At 46.3% G+C, this 24871-nt stretch overlaps 1 protein-coding gene and 1 long non-coding RNA gene across 3 annotated transcripts in view; both read left to right on the top strand.

Annotated features, from left to right (window-relative positions):
* Positions 1 to 23038, top strand: part of LOC122372808 (prophage side tail fiber protein homolog StfR-like) — a 29956-nt gene extending 6918 nt beyond the window's left edge. For both annotated transcript variants that reach the window (XM_043350403.1, XM_043350402.1), the window contains exons 5-9: positions 19166 to 20472; positions 21003 to 21094; positions 21424 to 21533; positions 22092 to 22171; positions 22566 to 23038. In XM_043350403.1, the coding sequence (XP_043206338.1) occupies positions 19166 to 20472; positions 21003 to 21094; positions 21424 to 21533; positions 22092 to 22144 (1562 nt within the window). In that variant the 3' untranslated portion in view covers positions 22145 to 22171; positions 22566 to 23038. The remainder of the gene's footprint in view (positions 1 to 19165; positions 20473 to 21002; positions 21095 to 21423; positions 21534 to 22091; positions 22172 to 22565) is intronic.
* LOC122372809 lies at positions 14260 to 17037 on the top strand. The gene is made up of 2 exons (XR_006254935.1): positions 14260 to 14529; positions 16216 to 17037. It is a non-coding gene; the product is annotated as an uncharacterized LOC122372809 (long non-coding RNA).
* Positions 23039 to 24871: the final 1833 nt, after the last annotated feature.

The following is a 24871-nucleotide window of genomic DNA, read 5'->3' on the forward strand; positions in this document are numbered from 1 at the left end:
AAAACATTTGCTTATGTCTTGCACTGAAATGGTGAGAAAACATGTATGCTGGCATAATCATCAATCAATGCACAAATAGGTTTCTTAAATGGTGACCTTGAAATGAATCAGGGCCACAGGCTGGACAAATGCATTTTTACAGCATGAATGTTGCTGACAGCATCTTGTATATAATCAATGTGAACTCCTTGGTGGGAGCCTTGTTTCATTCTAAAATTGATTACTTCTGTCTTGTTTTCTGGATTAGGTACATTTCTGAAAACTGTTCAGGGTCCAGTGTCCACGCATCCATGTTGCCTGTTGCATGCCTTTCCAAAATGCACCAACATCAAAAACTGTGTTGGTCAAGATGTGTTTCTCACAAAAAGCTGTGATTTGCTGGTCTCCTTAGTTTTCTGAGACTGTCATGTGTGACTTGGCACGTTCACTTGACATGTGATGTCATGTCATGAGCAATGAGCATGGGGCTAAGTGCGCCAGTCATCGGAGTCCGCCTCCTCACATGACTCATGCTACCATCTGGCGGAACATTTATCTACTGTAGTTGATGGCTGTCGCCGAAAATCAGCGATGGTGGTCACATGCGAGACCGGTCTTTATTATACACACTAGGCTAGAGGCCGTGGCTTGACCTGGGATAGTAGTTATCGATATCTAGGACGAACACTGGTGGATCCAGAAAGGTGACATTTGACGCTGCGGGGGTGGGGTGGGGGTGGGGGCAGCATCCCCACATCCTGTCGTGTTAACCCGGCACCGCCTGGGCTATTTCCGTACCCACGACAGCCAGGGGGGAGGGTCGGATCCGACCCCCCCCCCCCTGTTATCTCGAGAACCGGTCGTATCGAGCCCCGCGAGGCGGCGTTCGCCTCGCGGGGCTTCTTAAGATTTTAAGATTGAGGTCAACTTTCGGGTCAAGATCAGGTCAAAGGTCAAATTCTGGGGTTTTGCATGATTAGGCTTACGGACAGGGGAATCGATAGCTGCTGCTCGAAACTCACCAAAAATGACCTCAAAGAACTAGTGAAGGTACCATGTGCGTATAGGGGTCATACTAAGTACGGGTCAAGGTCAGGTCAGGTCACGAAAGGTCACGGTTTTCACTTTCTGCTACATGGGCGTGCGACACGTGTTTTATGGCTTATTTTTCACGCCGAATCCGCTGGTAATGGTTATATGTGACCCCAAGTCACTGTGCTGGTGATAAATGTGCATTGAAAGCATAAAAAATCGTTTATTCCATACATAACTAAACGAGGGCTAAGAAAAAAGTCAATTTTCAACTTTTTATTTTTAACATAAAAATGACCTTTTCTAGACGAGCTCTGTTCCAGAAATCTAGTGGTGCCATTTGTTTTCACATGCGATGTTCATAAGTGCCTCTAATTCACGAAAATGCTTGTGACGTCACCATGTCCCAGGCTTGCTGGAGCTATTTTTTACAATTTGGGGGTCAAAAATCAACATGGAAAGTTGAAATTTGGGATATCTAATGTTCGAATAGAGCTATATAACATATATTCCTTTTTTTAGTCTCAAATTTTTGGATTTTATTAGCTGTTTTCCAAAAGATATAGTTTTTTATTTAGCGGTGAAAAACGCATTTTATGGAAAATCCGAGATAGCCATTTTAAGAACTCGTTGAGCTGCGTCTATTCATGTCCTTAATTTGCAATTTGCTTTAAAGCTTGATTTTTGGCGATTTTTTTAAACATTTACCACTTTTTGACTGAAAACGCCATGTAGTTACATCACTAAAATCGATATATCTCAAAAATTTTGGAATTTTTTTTCTTCTTAAAAATTACACAGAAGACGTCAAATTGATCGGGGATAAGGTATGGCAAGTTTCAAGTTGATAGCCTAAGCGGTTCATGAGTTATTCGAGAAAAACGGAGGGGGGTAGGATCCGACCCACACCCCAGGCGGTCGCGGGTTAAATGACTAATGCATCAGGAGGAACTTGCTTTCCAAATATTCTTAAGAATACATGCCTATAAGGTATCCACAATCCACATTCTACATGATAGTTACAAATATTCATGCATGCAGGGTTGCGGGGCTGGGGAGTTTTTTTTTACTACTTATCCGAGGTGTGCAATTGCAGGATAATGTTTCCACATCTAGAAAACAGCTGGGTCAGTTGCGCTCAAATTTGGGACCGATTAGTTACGTGCCTGCACAAAATACGATTTTTCAAATAAGTTTTAAACACCAGTTGTGTACCGTTAAGTTAACCCTCGCCCGTATTGGTGTTTTGTATTGGTGTTTTGCCAGCCGCGAACGTTATAAGGGGGGGGGGGGTCAGTTGGACCCCCTTGCCGTTTCGCCCCTTATCGAGCTAGAGCTTCGCGGAAAAACGAGCGTGTTGCCCGTGAAGAGAGAAATCTGATGATGACCCAATTTTAAGGTCCGAGGTCATTGGTTGACCTTCCAGGTCAGGTCCCCAAAGTCGGGAAAATCGGGACCTGTTAGAGCGTCGTAAAGTGTGGCAGATTTGGGGGTTTACGGGGTGCTGATCACGAATATCATGTTAGTTTTGATCACCGATGATGTCTTCGTGTATTTAGGCCAGGTCGGGTCAGGTCAATCAGTAGGGGTCCTGCCGGGTATTCGTAGTAGGTGTCAACCGCCTCTGACAGCTTCGTAACATGTTACGAAGGCACCAACACTACTTCGTGAATGTTGAAACGGGTGCTAAATTCGAATTCAGCTCCGAAAAAAACTAGCCTAAAAGCATGTATACCTTGAAAAAGTGAACCGAGATCCCCCCCCCCAGCAGGGCGCGGGTTAACAAACATTAACCAAACATTCATTCCTCAGCCGGAGCCATCAACTCTCCCGGATGAAGATATCGACATGTCCGATCTTCCCTCCGTGGTAGAACCGACTGCGGATGACAGGACGCCTGCACCTATCCAGACTATGCCAGCTGATCTTCAGCATACCGACCTTGATGATCCGGCAGAGACACCGAAGGAGGACAGTGCGCCGCCGTCATCCAATGATGAACACTCGGACCAAGTAAAACAGCCTGCCGGTGCTATGGGACAGTTTTGCAAAGAGGCACTGTCGCTCTTGCGAGATATTCAGGGACGGGTCGCCAAAATTGAAGCCAACCAGCACTCCAGGGATCGCAAGGTACAGCCTTGTAAAAACGACGAGGCGCGAGACATTTACTTCAGATCTTGCAGGAGTTTGTCCGCGCTGCAAACCGCTACAGACATGGAGCTGCAACCATCCCCTGGTAACAACGCCTTGTTCTGTGCAGTGTGCATCCCAGAGTTCAACCCAGCTGTTCATGTGAAGGAGGGGCTGAAAATAATAGGAGTCTTCAAATACGATTTCAGCCTGGGCTCCACCTTTGGTCTTCGCTCTTCTGTGCATGGGAAGGAAAAGCTCCCAAGCGCCTTTAAGTGCCTAAGGGTGGCAGTGAAAAACCACTTTAAAGGAACACACCACGCAGCAAACAAAAAGCGGCGGGAGGAACGCAAGGCCCTGACTGATGGTCAGTTTGCTGCTAGCGCGATGACGGCGGTAAACGTGTTGCGAACTGGGTACCATGTCCTCAAGAAGTCGCTGCCGCACGTCTCCTTCGAAGAGTTGGTGACCCTCCAACACTTGAATGGAGTGCGCATGGGCTCCATCAACCACTCGGCAGGGCTCATGCCAAAACTCCGCGCCGAGTTTTGTGATGTTATGCGCGCGATGCTGTCGAAACATCTCGCCAAACAGCCCTGTATATCAGTGTGTGCTGATAAGGTGACCATTGAGAGGAGGACGATCGACATCATAGCAGTCATCACTGTTGTGCCAGAGGCACGGCCAGAAGACTTGGTGCAGTCGTACGTAGTTGCCGCACCAGTGGTCACTGATCACAGCGGAGAGGGCTTGGGCCGAGAGATCGCCCGTTGTCTCGGGGAGGTGGGCGTGACCCACCCGGACCAAGTCGCGGCAACCTGTTTTGATGGACAGTACCATAAAAACAGCGTGCCTGACCACATGCTTCGATGCATGTCGGCTGCCGACCCGACGACGCAAAGAGCTCCGAGCGTGGTGTCTCTGTGGGACGGGTCACACCTGCTCAATCTTGCCGACTCAGATGCTCGGACGAAAGCTGGCTGCGAATGGGTCCAGGAGACCAAAGATATAGTCTCCAGAATCACCAAACGGCACGTGACTGGAAAGGGGCTGGAGACGCTTCTGGAAGCTGCAGCCAACCATGGAACAGAAGCTCTCAGGCCAAAGTTGTGGTCCGATACGCGTTTTGCGCCGTACGCTGCACGCACCTTCAGCGTCTTCCAGCGCAACATGGAAGCGATGACCCATGTCCTGAGAAACCGTGTCCGCTCTGGAGAAGCGGACAGCGCCGAAAGGAAGGACCTGAAGCTTCTCGAAGGTATGTTGCACCATTATTAAGGAGAGCTTTATAACTTTTTGCGAGGTCAGCCATTCAATTTCTTGCTATTGCTGTTTTGGCCTTTCTCTCAGGACCAACTTTCGTCATAAATATTGTTACCACACAACCAGGATGATAAGTACCGTTACCTTTATTTGTTTTCGCTTATATATATATATATATATATATATATATATATATATATATATATATATATATATATATATATATATATATATATATATATTTATATACTTATATATTTATATATTTGTTACTCCGTAAAACAAAACTCCTAACATCTTATTAACATATCTTGATTTTTTCGCTCAGGGAGCATCTTCCCTGCACGAGTAGCGGCTCTCAATGACATATACGCTGTCCTGGCGGACATGAGCAAAGCCTTGCAAGGGCTCCAAACGCTGCCATGGGATCGCACGACAAAAATGCAAGCAATGCTTTCAAAGCTCATGAAGATGCTGGACGCCATCCAGGATGGTGTTGAGGATATGCACGGCGGTCTATGGCCAACACTGTCGAAGTATGGCGACGCTGTACTAGAGGTGCGTAATGACTCGAGATTAAACAAATATGCACACTGCTTGCGGTGCGGTCCACTTTCTTCAGCCTTCCTGTTACAGATATCACTCATTTTTTAATGCAGATGATATTGCAGACGATATTATTGTATTTGATAATTAATCGTTCCCTAAGTAAAAGGGAAAATGAGGAAAATTCCCAACATAACTTTCTTAGGATTTCGCCTTTGTGCCTTGCTCAATGACATTGTTGCTTGAATAAACCCCTTTTCAAAATGCGAGGACGTCTATCATTCATTTTTGTCTCAATGTAGTGCTGACAACCATTCAAGCCTACCGTTGAATGTGTCATTAGTGAAGAAGTTACAATATCAATTGTTACGTTTCCCTCCGCACAGGATGATCTCGTGTCAAAAGCGCCACGACCCGTCTCGAAGTTCATCGAGGCACTGCTGGAGGCATGCGGTGCTCGCATGGATGGTGTGGATGCCCGTGGCCACAAACAGGGAGCCATGAACCAGAAGCTGAATGCTCTGATGAGCGATGTGCGTCTGGCCGGCGACCTCACGGACATGCAGCGTAACTTCCATGAAAACTGCCTCTCGGGTGTGAAGCGCAGCATGGACAAGCTTATTCAGGAGAAGTTCGTGCCAAAGTCGTGTGCAGTGGAACTTGCCACCATTCACGCTGCCTGGAAGTTCCTTAAGATGCAGGAGGCTGGTCTCTCCAATCAATCACTCCTGAAGCTTCTCGCCAAGGAATGCACAGTGCGGCACGAGCTGCGGCCGTATTACAACTTCGTTGTTCGCATGTGGCTGCTGAGTCCCCCGGAGTCCGTCGTCGAATCGATGGGAAGTGTCGCCGAAAACGTGTTCGGCACGCACAGACAGCTCGATCACCGGAACGCGGAGCTGGAGCTGCAAGTGCGATGGAACGGGCCCACGGTCTTCCAGGCCGATGGTCTTGTCCGGGCTGTGCAGGCAAAATACCAGCATAGGTTCGACAGAACGCTAGACATCAAGACCAACCTGGAAGGCACAGTGATCAGAAAGCACCTCTCACTCGGTTGCAGATCTGCCAATATTTTCAAACTAAAGTAGTGTGCCGTTACTGATGTTCCCAAGCGCACAGACAATACCCTTGACCTTACAATACCTTGACCATGTCTTAAAATGGATTCTGGTATGTACTAGGGTTGACTATCAAATAATGGAAGTGCCCTTAGCAATTATAAGTTTTTGCATGTGCATGCACCTTTTTAGTGCCAACACATGCTCCGATGATTGTCTTTCCAATGGTGAAGACCCGATGTCTTTAGCTTCATTCTGCTCTGAGCTTTCACCGTTTTTCCAAGAGACCGCCTAAACCTGTGGGCCTGTGGCGCACCATAAAAAAGGAGCCGGGCAATGGCCAAAATCGCGCGCCATCGCCAGGTTATCAGAACCCAGCAGCTCTTTTACCGGGGTTACATGAGCAAGTAAATGCGTATCAGGAACGGATTTTCCTATTCGCTCACCATTGTAGTCCGTTTGTAATGCGTATTGACTCTGCTCATGTAACTCCGAGCTTTGTCATATCTCACTAGCTCATACCTCATTGTCATATCGCGTATGTATGCCTAAGCGCTTATCGCCTATGATCATTTTCCCCACTTGGTCTCGCGCATGCGCCATGTGCACGCTCTTGGGTGCCCCCGGACGCTGCCTGTCCGCGATGTCGGCAGTGGCACCTCTCCCCCTTTTGAAATCGATGACACCGCCTACATATCATTTGTGGACAGGCTGCAGTCGCTCCTTACATTAATATGGCACGTCCTATCTCGGCAGAACTTATTCGTACCACTAACTGACCTCTGAGGACCTGGCGCCGCGCTGGCACGTCCATTGTCCATTTCCAGGCTGCTTTTTTATGGTGCGCCACAGGTTTAGGGGTCTCATGGAAAAACTGATAGCTCAGAGCAGAATGAAGCTAAAGACATCGGGTCTTCACCATTGGAAAAACAAAACATTGGCGTATGTGATGGCATGAAACAAATACGTGCACGTGCAAAAACCTACCATTGCTAGGGGCACTTCCATTATTTAATAGTAAACCCTAGTATTTGGCCTGTACAGCCCGGACAAGGTCATGGGCCTGGAAGACCGTATACTGTTTTATATAGTATGTATATTGTGTTTGTTTTTCCTCATTTTTTCGATTAAGTATGTGCAAAGTCTATCTCATTATCACTATAACTTATCTCATTATGTGGGCGGTATGTTACGAGCGAGCAAGCGCAGCGAGCGAAGCGAAGTCTTTTCAAGATAAGGGAAAACCTCAGTATGAGCGGCCCGGCCCGACCCGGCCTGTAACGCTTTTGAGAGGCTTATAACTCAGCAACCGCTGGGCCGATTTACTTGCGGTATTTTTTTGTAGTGAAGTTTTTTTCCTTCTTCCAAGTATTGGACTATTTTCGATACATGTGTATGACCCCTTATGCACGTGCCACATGCAAAACAAAGAGGTGTCAGTTTTGTTTTGAAAAAAAAAAATACAGGTCGCCGCTTCCAGATCTCGAGAATGGCTGGGCCGATTGTGTTCACATTTGGCACATCGCTTGAGACCGGTTAGTAGGGTGCCGTGCACAAGGTAGTTGGAGGTACCCACTCGCTATTCCGCACGTGCAAGGCTCACCCTCTCGCTCGCTCGTTTGTTGCCCCAAATGGCATTTTACTATAGTCTTGCAAACCTAAGAAAGAATGGAGTTAAAGCGCCTGAATCACTTTGCACGTGTTTTGATCACTTGAAATGCATGGTTCGGAGAAAGTTGTGTGAAAAGTTGTGAGGGAAAATATACTCTCACAATATAAATGCACATGCATCAACGGCCGTAGCACTTTAAATCCGTTCTTTCTTAGGTTTGCCAGACTATAGTAGGTAGGCGTTTCATCCGAGATGTCGCGTAGTGGAAGAGCGGAATATTAGTTTGATGATGTGGTGTGATGATTTGACGATGACGATGATAAACATTTGCTCTGTATCAGTTTGCTAGTGTCATATGTCAGGTAGCTGAGTTGCTCGATAGCGAAGGTGTGTCAGCATCAGAGCATTAGTTTAATGAATGATGTTAGTTTAGCATGGGCGCGACTATGTGATGTAGCGGATATTTGAGCTGCTCTTTTGTTGAAGGATGTCGGGATCGACACATTACTTGCTGGCAATATGTTTTACGCTCCAAATGTAGATCATGAGGGCTTTGGTGGTGATGTGCTGCCGCTGTTAATTTTCGATCTGATTTTGGGAATCATTTTGTTGCTTCCAATGGACTTTGGTCTTGAATAGATGTCACATCGTTGAGGTGCACGATCTTTGTTATCAAAGCATTACTCTGATGGGTAATGAGTAATGACGGTCAGACAGGGTCAAATTGGGGCCTTATTTTCATGTTGATTCCTGATTAATTATTAACATGCATTATGTACCTATACAACTTTCGCGTGATTTAGCAAATTACATGTGTGTTTAAGCCTTACTTTGTTCTGTTTCTTTTTTTTTTCGAGATGTAATACGTCTGCTCTGAGCGTAGGCACGGGGACCGGGGGTCAGTGGGGGCAGCTTGCCCCCCCCCCCCCAACTCTGGGACCGTGGGTGCGATGCCCCTACAACTTTGAGACGGAATATCGCACTTTTTGCAAATATTTTCTTTTTTGTTGAAAAAGCCAAGGGCTGAAAAATAAGTGGCCTAAAACCGGTGAGAAAACTAGATTTGGGGGTACCCTAGGTTGATCTCTATTATGGTGTGCCCCCCAGGCTGAAAGTAGTTCCTGCGCCCTTGGCTGTGGGACAGCTACCGTGACATTTTCAAATGGTAGGGGACACCTGGGGACATTTTTGGACCTCTGCATATCGGTAATAGCGATTTCAGTGTGTGCATTTATTGTTCATAGTGGTGTGAAATGTGGTTGGGGTACGACCGACAACCCGTCGGGGCGAATTTCGCACTGGGTACTCAAAATTTGAAGAATTTAAGACGTTTCCATGAGTTTTGAAGGTATGGATAAGTTCTAAAAATCCGGTTCTCCTTATCTGGGCCATTAACTCCATACGGTCCAAGAAAGCTGGCACACTACCTTTAAGGCAGTGGAGAGAAGGGAGTACAGTCTCTCGTTTCGTAGTAAGGCTACGTGTTGGTGGCATGGTGGCATGAGTCAGAAGCTGGTCTGTCAGCAGCTGGACATCAGCAGCAGCCAGTAGCACATCTGCCCGAGGTGTAATAAGATGGGACTTGGTGGCAGAGTCAGCCCGGCCTCGATCGCAAAAGGTGCCCTTTGCCAAGTGGTGAGGAGAGTTGTCAAGATAGCGACAAGGAAAGGGTACCAATTAATCCACAAACTGACTCGAATTCTTACCAAGGCAGATAATAAGAGGTCCCATATCATGATTCACCGTTACCCGCCCTTTAGCTTGGTTTTACTACCCTTCAAACTGAAAAAGACAATGGAATCGACGGGAAAACAACCAGTCCACCACCTTTGGCCTCAGGTCATGGCGTGTCCACTGGTCGAAGGAAGACATGAATGAGATGGCCTGGTCGGATGGGAATCTGTTCGAGCTGCGATATCCGTTGAGCCGTCAAATCGGCCATGTGTGGGCTGCCAGCAGCTCGAATGTGCCGGCCGTCGCCGGCGTCAAACATCCGGGCAAAATCCAGACCTGGAGCATGTTCAGCTGCTGTGTAATATTCAAGTTGCTCATGACGACACAGAAAACCACTATCAGTGACGAGTATTACCGGCGCAACATCCTGGCTAGCGATTGGTTGGAGCCACTCAACCAGACGGCACAAGAGGGCTCGGTTTCTGAACGTGTACCGATGCCTGATTCAAGCCGCGCAGTCTTCATGCGGGGCGGCGCACCACCTTCAAGTCCCTAGCAGAATGAGAAGTGATGCCGAGAGGACCTATTTTTCTTCTGGGCTAAAGGGCTATGGCTTTGGAAATGGTTCCCATGCAATTCCATCGATATCTTATGGACTATATTGTCCAGCAGGAATGAATGAGGGGACACCTGCCACCAGCGCCGCCCAACTGTGGGCACAGGTTAGTAAGGCGCTACTCTATATAAAACCCACTGTGCTGGAAAACCCAGTGGCGGGAATCCTCCAAAAATTTGTACCTGCGCTTTTATGAAAGGTGGCTATATAATAATTCAAAACGGAAAATATCAGATTGGCTTGCTTCTTAATTACAGCGCGAAGAAAGATGTCCGGATAATTTCGTTACACCCTGTACTTCGACCTTTATTGACAGGTCTTCAAAGGGGCAATGCGATTCAAAAAGCAGGGATAGCCTCTGACTAAAATATGACTGCGACTAAAATAGTGTCTTTACACTCAGTCAGTCCGCTAAACGATTTATTATCATTAAAAATATCACCAGTAAAACGCCTTTTGGGCGAAGAACGAGCGAGCGAGATAGTGAGCCCTGCACGTGCGGAAGGGCGAGAGGGTACTTCCAGCGGGCTTTTGCAAAGCACCCTTCTAACCGGTCGCTATTACCGAGTTATTGAAATGGGAACAAATTTGGCACCTCTCCTTTTTGCATTTTGCACGTGCGGTGGGGGTCACTCACATAGATCAAGAGTATGCGACCTTTGGTAGAAGGGATGCATCTACCTTACAAAATTACCGCAAGACAATCGCCCAAGCGGCTGCTGAGATATGGGCCTCTCAAAATCACTACTTTTGGAAAACAGCTTGAACACCCTTGACTTTTCACGTGGTACATGCCACGTCGGTCACTGAGATGCATCAAAAGTAGTCAATTACGGGGTAGAAGGGATGGGGCTACCCAGCAAAAAAGACCGCAGGGCAATCGGTTCAGCGGTTGCTGAGATATAAGCTTCTCAAAAGCGTTACAGGCCGGGCCGGGCCGGGCCGCTCATACTGATATTTATTCCGTTATACCGGGAGTTCCTAAATAAACAGTCGAATTTAAAAGCTGTATATTATCAGCATGGAAGGCATGACAAAAACGAATCACTTTCTAACATACACAATAGTCGATGCCATTTCACGTGATACCATCTTCTTTTTGCTGTCTTTTCATTTGCGGCCACAGAGGACATGTTCCAGATGAGCCCCCTCTCGCTCCACACACAGCTCTGCGCGTCGCCGAGCGGACTCCACCGCAGCCCGGCAGATCTCCGGCCACACTCGGCGCACCGCGGACGACACGGCCCTCTTGAGGTCATCTGTAGTTCTGGGGTTGCTTTTGTAGACCTGTGACTTCAGGTGACCCCAGAGAAAGAAGTCAAGTGGGGTCAGATCCGAAGAGTGTGGGGACCAGGTCCGCACCTCTCTGCGGGAGATAACCCGCGCACCGAATCGGTTCCGCAGCCATTCTCGAGTCGCAACGGCCGTGTGCGCCGAGGCTCCGTCTTGTTGGAACCATTGATGGTCCATCAGCTGCCTGTCTCCACCCAGCCGCCTGTTCAGCGCAGTCCAGAACTTGGCTAGGACTTGCTGGTAGCGCAGAGCGTTGACGGTGACAGACTCCCCAGCGTCGTTCTCAAACCAGAAAGGTCCGATGATGCCACTGCTGCTCATTGCACACCAGGCTGTGCACTTCACACTGTGCAGAGGGGCTTCCGCGACCAAATCGGGTGGCTCCGTCGACCAGAATCGAAAATTCTGGGAGTTCACGCGGCCATCCATATGAAAATGGGCCTCGTCGTTGAACCAGATTCGGTGAAGGAACTCATTGTCCTGCTCGCAATTTCTCAAAAACCAGCCTCTGTAAAGAAGCCGTGACTGTTTGTCGACTTTCGACAGTGCTTGGTGAACGGAGACCTTATACGGGAACAGCTGAACGTCGTTTCTGGCCAAACGGTGAGCGGTGGTTTTGCTACAGCCCAGTTCCTGGCCCAGCCGTCTGAGCGACTTTTGTGGGCTCCTCTGGAGGGCTTCTCGTGCCCTTTGGGCGTTTAGAGGCGTCCTCTTGGTTCCTTTTCGGCCACATTTACCCTTTTTTACGTTCTCCACACTACCTCTTGCCAAAAACTTCTCAACTATACTTAAAATGACGGTTCTTGATGGCACTTGGGTCCTTTTTAAGTGTCGGCGTAGCTTACGTTGTGTTGCAACGATTGACTTTGTCTCAAAATAGAAATGTACTATTTTTGTTTTTATGTCTGTACTATACGGCTGCATGATAGAAAGTGATTGATTTTGGTATGAAATAAAATGGCATTGCACGTGCTATCATCACGTGCAATTTTATTGTTGTGATTTTGTTAGTGACGCCACTAGAGGCAAAAATAATTCGACTGTTTATTTAGGAACTCCCGGTATTGAAAAGACTCGCTTCGCTCGCTGTGCTCGCTCGCTCGTAATGACAATCACAATCCAGCATGTTAATTGTTACGGATTATAATTATATTAGGTGCCAAATTTGTTCCCATTTCAATAACGGATTAAAACGGATTAGATTATATTAGGTGCCAAATTTGCTCCCATTTCAATAACTCGGTACTTGCTGGGGCGATTTCACTGAAACTTGGCATACAGGTAGGCATCCACCAGGCAATGCATTCCCATGTGTTGCGGTCGGGGTGCTACTGCACGTGCGCACGTGCAGGGGGCGCTTCCAGATCTTGAGAACGGCTGGGCCGATTGCGCTCAAATTTGGTACACGGTTGGGGACCGGTTAGTAGGGTGCCGTGCGAAAGTCAGTTTGGACCCCGTTTGCACGTGCGCACGTGCTGAATGCCGTTTCCAGATCTCAGGAACGGCTGGGCCGATTGCGTTCAAATTTGGCACACTGCTAGCGACCGGTTAAAAGGGTGCTTTGCACAAGCCCATTGGAAGTACCCTCTCGCCCTTCCGCACGTGCAGGGCTCACTATCTTGCTCGCTCGTTCTTCGCCCAAAAGGCGTTTTACTGGTTTTATCACATTATTCTTTTTTAATTCTGCGTAATAATACTGCCTTTCAATACCGTCACTATAGCTATTTAGGGTTAACAGATTGAGAAACTCTGAAATGAAACAAATGAGTTATTCACCGGATAATAAATGTTCAGCTCAACACGGGAGTCGATGTGTAACTCGCACACTGAAAACACTTTGGAAGAACGTTAAGAACGTACAGCGGTATTTAGAACCCTGTGGGGTAAAATGTTATGCCACCGTTTTTCAGAACCCCCATGGTTCTTCACGTAGACGGCTTTGCATTCTCATCAAAAGAATCCACACGATTCTTCCAAAGACTCTTATGAGGTTTAGGGTTTATAATAAGAGCGTTCTTAGCACCTAGATAAGAACCCCAAAGGGTCTGTGAAGAGGTCCCTGAGGTTTATAGGGAAACCACCCTGTGTTCTGAATATCGGTTGTAGAACCCTTTCAGTTCTATTGCAATACCGCAAAATCCCCGTTCATTCGCCTATTGAACCTCCCATGCATGGCTATCGACCTGCGCCGTCACATCTGCTGCGCAAACACAGTATTTGATACACCTTAAAATGTATTACCTTCCTCTTTACTCTGAGCAATCAGCCTGCAAGTCTCCAGTCAGGAACAACCAGCCCGCAACCAGCCCATGCGATCAGCCCGCAACCAGCCCGCATTCAGCCTGCGATCAGCCCGCAATCAGCCTGCAGGAACACTTTCCCCTCGGCCGTGTCACTTGCCTTACACATCCAAGCCAAAGAACTCCAGAGCCTTTCGGGCATGTTTAATTATTCAGGTTGATTGCTTCACGCTCAGGGTTGCTTTCTGTACAAATATGAACACATTTTTAGCTTTAGCAAGTGGATGTTTTCCCAAACACAGTATGCGCTATCGCCCATGTCAGCAGCCGGGTGGCGATATCGCATTCTCCCAAATCACATACAGTTTCTCCTTCCACCACCAGCTTCAAGCCAGCGTTTTCGACGATGTCGACGTCTCCGCGCGCCAGGACGCTCTCCTCAGACTCCAGGGCCTCAATCAGTGCGGAGATGGCCTCGTCCCCTAGAATGAAGAGTCGGACGGATGAGTTATTCAACAGGCAGGGAGTAAAGAAACTTAGATTGACTTCAGAGACCATGAGCTTACTCCAAAAAAATAATGTATAAAAAATAAAATAATAATAAAATAACAAAAAATAATAAAATAATGCACTTAACATATAAAGTGCAGCTAGGTAAAATATTGCACTAATCAGCAAGAACATGTGTTTATTAAAATCAGCCAAATTTATACCTAAATCAGTTGACCCCAAAATGGCAAGCTGATTCTAGTCTTGATTTATCTTCATTTGGAAGATTTGTCTTAATCGTTAGGGTGCAGGCCCCGTGTAAAGGCGGACATTTGGCCAGATGGGGATAAGAAGAAAAAAAACATGTTCTTGATATTATCAAGAGCTTTGGAAACTGCATACGTTCCATGCGCTTATGAGACATTTGTTGCGCAGTGTACCCTCACTGTATATTGCCGCCAATTTCTCGGCATTTCCAGCGGTTCAAACGTTTCTTCTGGGTTTTAGGCAATTGCCTGGGTTTCCGTTATTTGAAAAAAAGGTGTTTAATCGCCCGATCAATCTAGTGGAAGGGGTGAGTCGGCCAGTGATTTTGAGGTAAGCCACCAATTAAGTGCAGCCTGCTCTTCAGTCTTCATGGACTAGACTGAGATGCTTTTTATTTCTGAGTATAATTATGGCCCCATTAGTGTGACATTGTTCCTCACTTGTTGCAACAAAATTTGTTACTTCTTTATCCATTCATATTCTTTTCCTAAAGCTGCTGTGATTTTTTCGCAACTTGTTAGGTCACAACCCTTTCACTAAGCCTTTACGCAAGCCCTTCGTAACCCTTTCGCAGCCTTTTCATAACTCAACTTATTTGAAACAGCCCTTTCGTAAACTCATGGTAACCCTTTCTCAGCCTTTTATTAGTTTATTCAGAGTAACCCTTTCATAACTTTTTTTTTAACTATGTTCAATATTTTCATAGCTCATTCAAAATAACCCTTTCGTAAATTATTTGCAACCCTTTCGCGACATTTTCCTGACTCACTCTAAAGAGGCTTTTCATTAACTTATTGTAACCCTGTCACAGCCCTTTCATAATTCATTTAAAGCAAATTTCTCATAGATTATTTGTGACCCTCTGACAACTTTTTCATATCTCATTCGTAAAATCTCTTCATTAACTCATTGTAACTCTTTCGGAACCTTTTCGGAACTCTTTTGAAGGAACCCTTTTGCAAATTCTTCATAACTCTTTCACAGCCTTTACATAACTCATTTCAAACAACACTTTTGTTTACTTGTTGAACCCTTTGGCAAAATTTTCATAACTCATTCGCAGTGTCCCAAAATTTGTCAATTTGGGTGGAACAAGACATCCAAATGAAAATAATTTTCCACTCCCACCTCCAACTTTCAATAGCAATTTACCACTCATGAAAGAGCATCTAATTGCATGATCGCATCAGATTCTACCATTGTACAGGAAAGTGCAATTTTTCCTTCTTCTGTTCTTTATTTTTTTTTTGGGGGGGGGGCGGGGCTAACCTTATCAAGAATATACCACCCTCATCCTTTTTTTGGAGAGGAATTTTCCCCTCTAACACCCAAGCATTATTATAATTTTGTGATGAGTCATTCGACACTGCCCTTTTGTAAATTATTTGGAACCCTTTCACAGCATTTTCATAACTTGTTTGAAGTGATTCTTTCATAACTACCTTTGACATCAGCTTCCTGAGTATGTATTGATCTTCCCTATTTAACATTGATGCAACAAGTAGTGCCTACTAAATTTATTAGTATGCCATTACCACCCAATGCCATTACAATGTGCTGCTGAAATCAGAACATGTGTCACTCATGTGCAGTTTCAAGAATTGTTGTGGTGGCTCTGCAGTCTGCAATCCACTTCATTAAACGGCTGCTTGTTAACTCCTCAGATAGTAGGCATATGCTTCTAGCCTGCATATATTAATTCAGGCTGCTTTGAAAAATTGACTTACTTTCTTTGAAATTGGTATCCCATTTGTCAAGTACCTAGGTAGTATGCTCTTTTTCTGGGCTGATTTATAGTAGTGTCAGTGTCAGTTATCAGTTTGTATTTATTGTTTTACAAATAAGAATATTACCATCAGGCTGTTCACGCATGAATGTGAAGTTTCACTAGTGGGGACCGAAATTCCTCATAATATCTTTTTACCTAGGGCTAAGGGGTTTTAAATATGAGCCTTCTGGTGAATGACAGTGACACTGAAGAAAATGTTTTTGTGACAATTTGGCTTTTCTTTACAGATGAGTGCGACACCTACGTGCATCAACGTTTAGTGGACCTAAAGGACATCGTCAGCACCGAGATTTGCCAGCTGGAAACGCAGTGGGGCTACACGCAATGGAGGCACGCGTACCACTCGTCCTAGACAAAGAAACGTCCTCCGTGCTTCCGACGAACTTCAATCGGCGCGAAATTCCTAAACCTCGAGCCACGAGTTCATTCAGAGTAAAATAGCATGCCGAGGAAAAATCACTGTTCGGGACGAAAAGTGGAGTTCAGTAATTTAGATAAAGCCGGCCGTCACAAAATAATATTGTTCTTGTTTTTGCCCTCCTGCCATGGATTTCCTCGGCCTCCAAAGCGGGATGCAGCTGCGACTGCTACTTCTAAAGTGTGTAAAAGTCATGAACCTATAGGACGATAAGTCGTGATCTCGATTAACTTCGCCACGAGGTTGCGAACTTAATGAAAATGTTCCTGTCGGTGTTCTTGTTGTCCATGATCGGCCCGTTTTTTTTCTTCTTCTTCGTATTCAGTTATTTCATGTTTGCGATTTAACTACTGGGCGGGCAGAATCTATGCAAGTGTTTACCCAACAACCTGTTGAAAAACAGGACGGAATGCGACATGCCTTGACGCAGGACGGCCGCCGACTGTTGAAGGCAGCTAAAAATTGTTATGTGACTTGAATTGCGAGCGAATGTGCACCTATCAAAATGTTGGCGCATCAAAATCTGGTGCGTGAGCGTGCGTGTCAAAATGTGTTTATGTGACTGCATTAGATTTGTGATAAATGTATTGATACGCTACTTGCGAAGAATATACATTCTTTATTTACGTGACGTTGATTGCGTCAATATGAAGAGATTGAACATGAAAATAACTGGCCCGCACCCTGACAGGTATCTCCCATCGCCGCCATGCCTAGGTACCTACATGTTTGGATCATGCCTACTGATACTTTGATTAGATAGTCAATTTTTAAGATTAAGTAAATTATGTTCAGGTGAGTGAAGTTCTCCAATTTTACTCTTATTTGAAACGCTTAAGTAGCCACATTTGAAAGAAATAGCTTTAGCGTTTGTCCCCTCACCCTAAAAATCATTTTTGCCCGGATAAGGCCTGAGACCGCTATTGCACCCAGTGATTGGCAATGAAGACAGGGGGTAAAAAGCAGCTTAGGCTAGGCGCAATGGGGGTATGGGTACCATCATTCGAATAGCAATTAATTGCTGTTTGATTATCTACTGGGGCATTAACGTAAGATTCAAATTTGACTGAGTTGTAAGCATTGAAATATAGTAAAAGTGTATGTTATATCGACCGATAACGAAAACAATCGCGTCAAAAGTAGCATAAGCCATCACTGACTTGTGGCTGATATACATTTTTAGAAAGCTTACTTTGTGGGCTTTCGTATTCCGGTGGGGCATTTATCGAAGGTGTCATTTATTCATTAATTTTATTAGTTAATTATGGTGATACCACAATTTTGCCTAGTGCTTGCTTATCAAGACACGAGAAAAAAGTAGCTTAGGGTAGGCACCATTGAGGCATGCGTAACATCATTCGAACGGCAATTAATTGATGTTTAATTATCTACTGGGGCATTAACGTAATATTCAAATTTGACTGAGTTGTACGCATTGGAATATAGTAAAAGTGTATGTTATATCGACCGATAACGAAAACAATCGCGTCAAAAGTAGCATAAGCCATCACTGACTTGTGACTAATATACATTTTTAGAAAGCTTACTTTGTGGGCTTTCATATTCCGGTGGGGCATTTATCGGATGCGAAATATGTGCAATGATATTATTAGTTAATTGAAGGGATGCAATTATTTACTAATCAAATTATCCATTAAAATACCTATTTACATCGCGAGATGTATCATGAAATTAAGTTATAATATGAAATGCATTTTTCTTAAATTTTCAGTAAAGGTTTCGTTGACGCATAATGTATCGTTACTAAATAATTTGAATTAACGTGCGATCCGTTGCGATAGTTCCGACCAGCCGCCGATGGTGGCGCTGGTGTCGCTCCGGCCGTTATGGCCGCGGCCGCCGCCTATCGTACCACTTGCATAATTTAAGCTATGGGGCATTTATACAACATATAAATACTTACTGCATTGATTGGTCTTGCATATGAATTTTCTTCATCCAACGCATTCATCCATGCATTTGAAGAGCGTTGTGATATTGCTTATCATTGTCAATCACAAGTAATATAGATAATACACAACACTTGATAAGCCAAAAATTAACCTTATTTCAGTTCTTCAATATTCGATTACTTGCCATTCACCCAATCTTGCACCAGCCGCTCGTCACTGCACAAAGCGTGATCCAACGCGATCGAAAAATGGCGATCGCTTCCGGTGGACGCTAGAACGTGGTACCGCGGGCGTGGTCTTGATGAAAGCCATTACACTGATCAAACCACAACCCCTTCTTCTTAAACCCGATGCTAGTTCGTGCAAAACCTTCAAAGGGTTTATCTTTCGCGCGCTTTGTGTGACGTAATATCACGTGACTAGGGAGAACGAAGAAGAACCGGTGTTGGTCGAGTTGAAGTCCCCTGGGGCCGCTAAGACTGCACGCGAAGAAGCAGCACGTGTCTTCGGTCTATGTGAAACACTGCGTGTGTTCTTCATGAACCAGACATTCTGCTTCGCCTCTAAGCCAGTTTACCCTTATACCCAAAAAACCTAAGTGTGGAATATTTTAAGATGCTTTTGCATTACGTTCTTTCAACTTGTTTTCAGTGGTTTCGCCATTGGATAACATACAATTAATTTGAAGAAATACTCGTACGCAGTGTGTTTGTGCAACTAGAATGTCAAACTCGCTCAGCTTCATAATCTCTGATGTAATTTTGCGCCTCTGCTTATCGACTTGAAATCGGAACTCACTTGCGACACGGCATCTGACTGTGACGCCGACCTTTTGTTGTTTTTCAGGTTTCAGACAGTTCATGCAGGACATGGAAAATGGCACCCTGCCATCACAGCTCCAGCAACTTGTGTCTGGATTGAAAGGGCTGGTCGACGGCTTGGACGTCTCAGAACTAGCCAGGGCGGCGAGCAGAAGCGCCAGAGAGACCAGAGAGACGTCTCCTAAAAAGTCCGACAGCGAAAGCGAAAGCGACAGCGACAGTGACATCGAAGACAACGACGCTACCGCCGCCGCCGCGGCTGCCGAAGCGAGGTCCGCCGCGGCCCCCGACACCAAAGCTACTACCACCGCACCGGACGCCCCAAAAACAGCCACCACCACCGCCACTGCTACCGACCCTTCCAAAGCTGCTACCACAACCGCCGCCTCAGCTGAATCTTCCAAAGCAACCGTCACAACCACCACGGCTGGCGGTGCAAAAACAACCGCCACAACCACCACTGCTGACGCAACTAAAACTTCCACCACCAAAACTGCCACCACAGCTTCCACCACCGCTGCCGACGCCCCCAAAACAACCGTTACAACCACCACGGCTGATGCAGCCAAAACTTCCACTAGCAGTAGCACCGCCAGCACCACCACCGCCACCACAGGCGACTCAGCCAAAACACCCAACCCAGCCAAAACTTCCAACACAGCCGACGCAGCCAAAACATCCAGCACAGCCGGCGCAGCCCAGACTTCCAGCACAGCCGCCGCCGGTGACCGTGACGCTGGCGCCGCGCGACTGTTGGCGGAGCGCCGCGAGAGGCTGGCGGCGGCTGCGGAGGCGCGGATGAAGGCCAATTCAGCAGAGGTGACTGATAAAACAACGGAACGGAAGGCAGCGGCCGCTGCAGACCAGGACAGAGTGACCAGGAAATCAGATGGAGAACGAGCTGAAAAGAAGTCAAAAAGAGATAAAACGGCAGAAAAGTCGAAAAGAGAGAGGAAGGCGGAGAGGACGGATAAAGATAAAGCGGCAAAAAACTCGGAAGGCAAAAGGTCGGCGAAAAAGGATAGAGCGATGTCAGAGGAGCGACAGGACAAGCATAGAAAGGCAGATAAGACGGACAGAGAGAGGAAAAGGAGAGACGAACGGAAGAAAGAGACTGATGGCGCTGCGGCGAGTGCGCCGGCTGCGGCGGCGGGCTCGACGACGGGCTTGGCGGAGTGGAGCTGGCTGGACAAAGCGCTGCGCCGGGCAATGGCAGACGGGCTGCAAGGCCTTCCCCCTGCCAACGGCGACCGTCAGCTGGGAGCAGACATAGCCGCCGCCCTAGGTCGGGCAGCGGCTGAGGCCGGCATCGGAGCTCCCCGCAGGCAACAGGTTAGCCCCGCAAACATCCCATATGTAAATAAATGAAGGTATTTGATAGGGCTTTGTATGCTGTATGTACGTGCTACTGTGCTACTGTGAGTACTCGTAAGTACTCCCTAAATGCTACTGTGAGTTAGTGAAAATGAACAAACTATATAGCTATGCTGGTCCGTAAACCGCCACACTTAAAATTGCACTTTTTGTTAGCAACTCAAATCATAAGCTAAAAAACATATCCTATATATATATATATATATATATATATATATATATATATATATATATATATATATATATATATATATATATATATATATATATATATGTATATATAAAAACACTTAAAGGTGCGCAGCGATGACATCTCTCAAACGATAACACATTTTCATACAGCATATGCATTATGCTTATGCTTTTCTTTGGAAATGTAAATCGTGCTTTTTCAAAGCTAAAGGTGCAGTTTCAAAGGTTTTTAGTCATTTCCTATTTACACTGGGTACGCAAAGACAAGTGTTTCATTGGTGTTCCTGCGGTTTCAGGAACAAAAGTTTATCGGTATTTCATTGGACGTCAACCACTATGAAGTTCTTGAAGTGCCACGCACTGCTACTATTGACGAGATCAAGACAGCGTAAGTTCAGTCTGCTTATATTGTGTTACGAAATTCAACCTCCGTTTCACAACCGCCCCTACGCCAAGCTTATGGTGACTAAGACCATAGGGTACGATTTGTTATTTCAGCTAAATATTTACAAAACAAAAGACTAAATGCACGGATTCCTATGAAATGACCTACCGCGATCGAAAGCATCGTGATGTTGCACGCCATACAAATGCCATGAAAGCTTACAAGTTACATGAATCGTAAGATTGCAAATTACCTGATGACAGATTCTTTAAGTGACGAGTATATTCCTAGGCTGACCTTAAGATGAAGGTATGCGCATTAATCTGCCACAGGTACCGTCGTATGGCGAGGCTATGGCACCCAGACAAGCATAGCAACAACAAGGAGGAGGCATCGAAAAAGTTCCAGCAAATTTCAGATTCCTACAGCGTCCTGTCCAATGGTAATGTTAGGTGATCTCTGTAAAAACCAGTTCACTTAAGTCTGAAATCACTTGACAGGGCGCTGGAACTACTTTCAGACTGGTGGGGGGGGGGAGGGGGGCACACCATAATAGAGATCAACCTAGGGGACCCCCAGATCTAGTTTTTCACCGGTTTTAGGCCACTTATTTTTCATCCCTTGGCTTTTTCAAAAAAAAAAAAAAGAAAACGTTTGCAAAGAAGTACGGTATACCGTTTCAAAGTTGTGGGGGCACCGGCCCCAGAGTTGGGAGGGGGGATCGGCTGCCCCCACTGCCCCCCTCCTTCCCCCGGTTCGATTCCCGCGCTTATGTCACTTGATGGGTCTAGACCAAAGAATGCAACATTAACCCGCGCCCCGGGGCTCATAGATTTCGTCACTGTGCTGTAGGAGGAGAGAAAGGATGTGTGCTTGTTTGTTGAGTGATCCGAGTTATGCATGATAGCGCGGGCTAAGGTTTTAGAATCGTAGGATGTTCTTATGATATACGCTTCCATGTTTCAGTCATATTTTTACAGTGACTCCATTTCATTCTCAGAGACTAAACGAAGACTTTACGACCAGCTCACTGGCGCCTCGTCGTCTGACTAGAAACCCGTGCAAACTTTGCAGTGTGATGTAAGTGTGATGTGATGTCAGCAGTGTTATCCGCGACCCGCGGCTGATTTCATTAAGCTTGGTAGTGTTTTAGGTACCTCAGGGTGTATCTTATTCTTCACATTGTATACCTATGAGCATACACATTACACATAGAACCATAGAACACTATATATCTATATCAGATATATAGATATATAGTGGTCTATGATAGAACTTATACAGGATGTTCTGTTGTGCTAGAGTTACGTTGAGTACGAGTTTGCTACGGCTTGTTTCCAATTCTAATCTTACCTATATCGTATGGTTCTCACAAGAGGACTCGCTAGATTCAGTTCAATGAGAAGCACCAAGAGCAATTATGTCAAAACCCAAAGTTATTGGCAATCATTTACCGCTAATGACATTTTTTCAGTGTGTCATCCGCCGGGCCATCCGTCTGCTCATCGTTCGAAGATGACGCCGTGTTCGTCTTACGCTAAGCGCTGGTGTTAAGACACGGTACATAAGTTCCGAGCTGAGGAGTGGCGCCACTGGAAGAACCAAACTGCCTGTGCAATCGCCAACTGTCGCCCGTGACCTGCGGTGTGAGCTGTAAAACACATAATGTGTCTACCCCGCCCCGTCCCTGGTCGCAGGAAGGGGGTGCTGGCTGCTGCTGACGTGTCGGATGGCCGCGCTCCCGTACAGTGGGTGTACTGAGGTCCTGTTTGATCGAACCCTACATTTACCGAACATTTACTGGGGCCAGGAACCGAGCCATGGAACCAGGCCGACTGTCATAGTGGGGTGTCAGGTTATTTGAGATGTCATCTGTAAGAATGGAGGCTCCGATGTCTGCTGATAAACCATGAATTATGGTATGTAAATGAAATGCTTACAGAGAAAGTGTTCCAGGCGCATAACTACGATTTGGCCAGGGGGAGGGGGCGGGGGAATCCCGGAGGCCTCCTCTCTACAGAGGGCCTTCTACCTACAGAGGGCCTCCTCTCTACTGAGGAGTCAGAGGGGCCCTAGCAGTCAGACAGAGACCCTAGCGGTCATTCACAGGAGGCCTCAGGAAGTAAGGAGGACCCTAGCTGTCAGGCTGATCAGAGGGCCGTGATTGTCCTGACATGATTTTTGGGATTCCCGTGAATTTCGTTCGCCCCCGACGTCATTTTGGCCAACGCGGGCTTTCGGCCCGCGGGGGCCATGATTCCATCCGGGGGCCATGAAAACCCCAAGGGGGCGGAGGGGGTTCGCGCGCCTCGTCCGTAGGGTATTTGGCCAAAATACCCTACGGACCCCCCCCCCCTTGGGTACGTTCCTGAAGTGTCCTGCTTATTGAGACGACCCATGCTGCGGTTGAATGTTTAGGTTGCTGCGCAAATTAACATTCGATTTTCTATCATCCTTGACCTCTTCCGCTTAACAAAAATATTTTGCCTCATTTTGCATGTCATTAACACGTGTATTTCTTTCAACGCACCCGCCCTCAGCAAAATTCGAAAATTCACAGCGATACATACATTATTCACAGAGGACAGACGGCCTATCACTTTCAGGCGCGTAACCACGAGTCTGAAGTTACTGGGGACCACGTGGAAGGCCGCGAAGACCAAATATAATATTTCAGGATCAGCCTTCGCCCGAGTGTGTGGGGGGGAGATGGTGGGGGGCGTTTTTGGCCACACCTGCCATTTTTTTTTGCGCGTGTAAGCACAACCGCGGCGCGCACCGCCACCGACACAGGTAAACATGACACACTGAACCGGAAAATTGCACCTGTGACCCCTTCTATGCCTCTGAGATCATCTCAGGTAATGAAACATCTCCAACAGTTTTTTACCATTACTTTAGGTAGAAACATGTTAGAGCGCAAACACCATGGATGTGTTCAACTCAACAATACCAATCGCATGACATGCAACATGACCTTTTCCTTCCATGCGTCTCGACGAGACCAACGCGATGCCGGTAAAATCAGCGCCATGCTATTTTTGAGTCAAAATTTATGATACAAAAACCTTTCCCGCAAAACGCCAACCTGGTGCTAAACCGTTGACCTTAGGTCAAAACTGAGAACATTGCTCAGAAAGGTCTTTGAAAAAGCTATCAAATGCGCTTTCCCGCAGCACTGCAGCTCTATTGGTTCCTGACGTATGCGCCAATTTGTGAAAAGTTGTCAAAATTGGGAATAAAAGTTTGTGAAAATTTTACCTTTGGTGACCTCCAGTGACCTGAGCGATGACTTGATCAAAAATGACATAGGTAATTCTGAAAGATACTGTAGCGAGCTATCGCTGCTTCTTACCGCGTCTTTCTAGCTTGCTTAGGTAATCTGGTGTGGCCAAAAGGCCCCCCCCCCCCCCACCATGGCTAAGTTGGTTGAGAGGTCCACCCGGGCGCTGGCTAAACAAAACATCCAGTTTTGTTTTCCATTGACTACATATTACTCTTCACGTCGATTTAGAGACAATATTTGGCTATTCAAGCAAATTGAGGTCGTCGGTTTTACTGGGGACGGTCCCCAGTAACCCAAAAGTTACTGGGGACCGGTCCCCAGTGTCCCCAGTGGTGGTTACGCGCCTGGAAAGTGACCCCACTAAAACAAAAATGAATGCCATTGCGTGACTGGCCCACGTGTGCACAATTTCCATGCTTTCAAAAGTCAAACAAATTTCATGGTTTTGTTGAACCGTCAATAAGGCTGGGCAAGGGGGTGGGGCAGGAGCCCAT

The sequence above is a fragment of the Amphibalanus amphitrite genome, unplaced genomic scaffold, assembly GCF_019059575.1.
Source record: "Amphibalanus amphitrite isolate SeventyFive unplaced genomic scaffold, NRLGWU_Aamphi_draft 001403F_arrow, whole genome shotgun sequence".
Classification (NCBI taxonomy): Eukaryota; Metazoa; Arthropoda; class Thecostraca; order Balanomorpha; family Balanidae; genus Amphibalanus; species Amphibalanus amphitrite.